The sequence below is a fragment of the Bipolaris sorokiniana genome (genome assembly GCF_000338995.1).
Source record: "Bipolaris sorokiniana ND90Pr unplaced genomic scaffold COCSAscaffold_4, whole genome shotgun sequence".
NCBI classification, from domain to species: Eukaryota; Fungi; Ascomycota; class Dothideomycetes; order Pleosporales; family Pleosporaceae; genus Bipolaris; species Bipolaris sorokiniana.
In genome coordinates, this window is record NW_006911898.1 from 946,278 (window position 1) to 951,049 (window position 4,772).

A 4,772-nucleotide genomic window follows, 5' to 3' on the forward strand; every position below is an offset into this window, starting at 1 on the left:
CTGGCTCAAGTTCTGCAACGAATCTAGTAACAACCGAAAAGAGATATCCTCACGGTCGCTATAGGATACAAGCCCAGCTCTATCTACAACTTGGTGGGTTTACAGCGAACCGGCCCCAGGCTCTCCTCAGTCTCTGTTATCGCCATATACAAGTTACACTTCTACGTGATCCTGAGGGTGGCCCTCATCGAGTACTGCTGGAGTTCACTTTTGAATTTACAAAAGAGTTTCTTGGTATCAAAGACCTGTACGTGATCATTGTGTACAAGAAAATCATGCGCTAATGGACTTTTCCTTAAGGAACACCTTCCCCCTTCCTGAGATTATGTTCGATCAGACGCTCCTCTTCAGTCCCCACGTCTTCCTCCTTGGCCTGCTCTTCCGCGATCGGGCGTTTGCAGCCTATAATCTAACCTCGCCAGAAGAATTGAGCAGACTCAAGATTCCGCCAGGCCGCAACGAGCTCCCATTACGCCTGAATCGGACGTTGGACAATGTTCCCGTGTTTCGGAAAGCGGTGCAGACTCTGAATGGTTGGGATGTCTCCCCTACCGAACCTCTCCCCTACTCCACCCTACTTCCATGGATCCGGACTTTGGGTGAGATCACGGGATTTGCTCAAGTCACCCGTCCTTATTCGCTGAGATACGCCGGAGGGAAGGCGTTCAACGAAAACGGTAAGTCTATCTATTCAATCTAAGTTGCATAATGCAGGATGTAGTCTTAACGCACCGTGTAGGTAATGTTAGTGAGGCTATGCAGAACCTGATGATGGGTCATGCCAGCATCGCGACATTTTTGAAGCATTACCTTTCGCGACGTATTACAGTTGATACGCAGGCTGTTGTAAGAGGCATCCAGCCGCAAGCAGCCCTCATGCGGTCGGCTTGTACTATGAGCCGCTCGATTGATCGTCGTCGGCCACGAAGACTCACGGAGGAGCAGTCTGCATCTGTAGACGATGATCCTTCTATCTGCTCTCTTCTCAACCAACGAGAGCGCCTCAAACGTACCGTTCGTAATGCAACAAAACAGCCCACGTACAAAGCGCTCACCACCAAGATTAACCAGGAGAGGCAGCGTCGGCGGCACGCCCTTCTCAAGGACGTTAAAGAACGGTGGGAGTTTGAGCAGCCTGTGCGTGATGTCGAGCGGCAGCTTGCTGGGTTAGAAACTAATGATGATCTGGAGCTGGTTTACGACATTATGCTCCCAGCCCAAGAAAAGCTATGCGACTCAGTCTTGTCGAAACCAGGAGCCACTATGGAAGAGGAGGTCGCCAGGCGTAATTGCGCTATCCATGCGGTCACCCTATATTGTGGCATGGAAGAGGGGGGGATGAACCCTATCCGAAAAGGGGACCGAAACAGGAACGCTGCCCTACCCGCCAAGAGCCAACCAGGATACGAGGAAGAAGCAGTAGAGTTAGCCAAAGTCTCTGTGTACAAGGAAAAAAGGCCGAGGGTATGTTTCCTTTGCCTAGGCAATGAAGGGCTGCCGCTGGCACAGCGCATATATGCTTTTAGCACTCCAGGCGATCTTAGCAAGCATTTTGGACGTAAGCACCTAAAAAACATCCAGAGTGGGAGGGATCTTGGCTGCAAGCTTTGTATGGTGCGCTTGGTAGACAAGACGCACTTGCAACGACATGCTCAAGAAATTCACGGAACTGTGTCCCCTAGACGTTCTTACAGTTGCTGCTAGACCTAGATTGTCGTCTTGGATTATGAAGAAAATCCAAAACTTGACATAGCGATTGAGCTTTTCACAGGTGGCCTGAGTTGTTCAATCAAAATGTCCCTAGTGTTGGTAACCGTGTTGTGTGCTTCCTCAACAAACGGTTAGCTGCATCATTGTCGTGTTTGCTAACAACGTGTTGTCACTCTTCCAGCATTCTTGTGAGACAGTTCTCGTTTTCGTGTCTAGACAGATATATGAGCTGTACTTCCATGGGGATCTCTCTACTACAGCGACGTAGTTGCTCTCTATTTTAGTACTTGTATTGGCTTGCGGAGCCACACTGGCCTTCGACCTAAAATTTGCGCCCCTAGAGGTTGACTGCGGAAAGCTACAGCCAGTTGTTCTACCACGCGATGCCGAGGTAGGATGAATATTATCCTAGGTGGCTTTCTGGGAGAGTAACTCGAAACAGCCTACATGGCCTGATAGCTCAATGTGTTCTTGAGCTCTCGCATGAGACCAACCAAAACTATACTACCTATATCGAAGAGCCGGGACAAGGAGACTCTGAAGTTATAGTCATAGTTATCAAGAACGAGAGCACCTACTGCTTCCACATGGCGATCACGGGTACCAATACAGACGTCGAGAACGCAAAGGCGGTCTGTTCCCAGGCAATCTTGTATAGGAGCACGAGGGATGATCCTGACCTGTATCACGCTGTTTACGACAGCCTTACGCATATGGTTTTCTTTTTCCGATGTAACCCCTCAAAGGAAGACATTGAGGACGTGTCCTGTTACTCAATGCACGGAGAAGCAAACAAGGTAGCACAGTGGTTGAAGACATACATCATCTCAAACGCGGAAGTCTTGCATAGGTAAAGTAAGGGTTATCAAGGCTGTAAATAGCTTGATCAAACACGCCTTATTGCTGCATTAACAGCATTGTCGTGCGCTCTTAGTGCAGCAGATAATATTTTAGAAATTGATTGTCTAAAACAGCCACTTCTGACGGATTTGCTTGTCTTGAGATCGTCTCTAACGTCCCTTACTGCGTAGCGAGACACTACGTGGCGAGACAAACGAAAGATACTTCGACTTTCAGCAACCAGAAAGCTTATGCGTACAACGAATATTGCCATAATTTTACAGAAATGACCTCGTGCACTGAATTCTCTAAAATCACGTTTGCATTGTGATTTCCTAGCCTAGTTTGTACAGCTCCTTCTTTCGAGGTCTAATAGACCTCCCTCTCTATAGCGCCAACCTCAAGTCTCTATCGCTCTGAATTTTCGTAGAATGACCTTGCCTAATCCCTAAAATTTCCCTTTCGTAGCATGAAGTCACTATTAGTCCTATGCGCGCTTATGTAGGGCTGCCATGTCGACTAACTACTACGTCTAACAATAAGAACTAAATCACTCATCCTAGCTAATGCAAAATGACCCCGCATTTCTGGCCTTATTATCCACAGACAATTTACTATGAGGTCTGTGGCTCTGCGGATTGTACAAGCGCTCGGAACATAATTAACCCGACTCAAGATTGAGAGTAGTGCCAAGATAAGCACGGCCACGACGCTTACCCAGCGTCGAAACTAGCCTTGACACAGCCATCCTACATACTTCGAGATGCCGCTTCTTCACCTGGCGAATGAATTACTCTGCTCTATATCGGAAAACCTGCAATTAGAGAGAGACATCAACGCATTTGCATAAACCAACCGTCGCCTTTATCATTTGCTAAACAGTTATCTCTACCGTTACAACATACGACATTCAGAAAGCTCGGCGTTATGGTGAGCTGCCCGACATGGCCAAGAGGCAACGGCTCAAAAGTTGCTCGAAGAGAGAGCCGATGACCAAGGCGCAAATGACTGGTATTGGCTTCTGTGCGTGGCAGCAGAGCAGGGGCATAAAGGGATGGTAAAACTGCTTCTCGACAAGGATGCCGCCGGTGACGGTTAGGGTGGAGGTATGGCGATGCACTCCAGGCGGCTTCATATAAAGGCAACTTGCAGATTGTGAAGCTACTGCTAGACAAAGACGCAGACGTTAACGCGCAGGGTGGACAGTTTGGTAACGCACTCCAGGTAGCTTCATATGGAGGCCATGAGTCGATCGTGAAGCTACTGCTCGAGAGGGGCGCACAGCAGCAGCTATAGGTTATTGCAATAGGAACACGCTGATGAACATGTCCAAGATATTAATGTAATTTAGCGCTAGTTGCTCGCTGTTGCTATAAGTCTGTAATGAAAATCCCAACTCAATACAACGCAGGAACGTCTGCCTGCCACCATGGCAGGGCCCACTCTCTAAATGCTGAGCTAGTCCACTGAGAGTTGTAAATTGCTTTGCTTTTCCTTGCTTTGTTTCAGCCTTGCTGGAGTTGATTGAGAGGAGGTTACGTGGGCAGTGGTATGTAGACCTTATCACAGTGTGTTGGAGATACTATGTGCTGCTGAAGAGCCTGTATCGTACGAAAGGCTTTGGACTTCCTTGGACAAAGTGGACAACGGAGTTCAGGCTTAATTCCGTCAATCACGTGTCTACTTCCAAGCGAGAGACGACTATCCTCAAGCGGTGTCCAATCTACTAGACTACCCTCTACACTACCCTGAGAGTGTGTGGGAGTGACCAGTAGCCAGCCATCTGAACTATCGAGAGACGCTGTTGGCGTTCCAGAATCAGGAGATAAACCATGTGCCGACAAGTAAGTGGAGCTCGAAGGCGTGAGTTTTGGGAGGGTGTGGATCGTGTGATCTTTGTCGTATAGCTGAATGATGTCGTAGATGTCATCACGGTCCATGCCTGAACAGCACTTTCCACTTTCCAGATGGTGCAGCAGAGCCGACGGTGCACTGAACTTTCTTTTGCATCCTTTCCCTATGGGACAGCTTAGAGCACTAAGTGGCTTGTGCTTGATCGACTCACAATGTTGTTGAAAAGACTGAAGAGACGGAAAGGTTCGCTGTCATTTCTTGCATGTCCGATCACCCGCACTTGCTGTGGTGACTTTTTCCGCCTTTCTTGCATTGCCGTGGGGCTGTTGCTGGAGAGGGTTCCGATGCACAAGTCTCGCCATGTGCGC

The 4,772-nt window shown here is 48.5% G+C and overlaps 2 protein-coding genes across 2 annotated transcripts in view; one reads left to right on the forward strand and one right to left on the reverse strand.

Annotated features, from left to right (window-relative positions):
• Positions 1-17: 17 nt before the first annotated feature.
• On the forward strand, positions 18-1,704 carry COCSADRAFT_85560 (uncharacterized protein; the record flags this gene model as incomplete). Its single annotated transcript, XM_007699703.1, has 3 exons — positions 18-247; positions 301-677; positions 740-1,704. Coding segments are annotated over 3 exons (1,572 nt in total), but the record flags the coding sequence as incomplete, so codon positions are not given.
• A 1,962-nt stretch (positions 1,705-3,666) lies between these two features.
• Positions 3,667-4,772, reverse strand: part of COCSADRAFT_34945 (uncharacterized protein) — a gene marked incomplete at its 5' end in the record, with an annotated part of 1,786 nt that continues 680 nt past the window's right edge. The window contains 2 exons of the mRNA XM_007699346.1: positions 3,667-4,060; positions 4,110-4,652. Of these exons, the coding sequence (XP_007697536.1) occupies positions 3,848-4,060; positions 4,110-4,652 (756 nt within the window). The remainder of the gene's footprint in view (positions 4,061-4,109; positions 4,653-4,772) is intronic.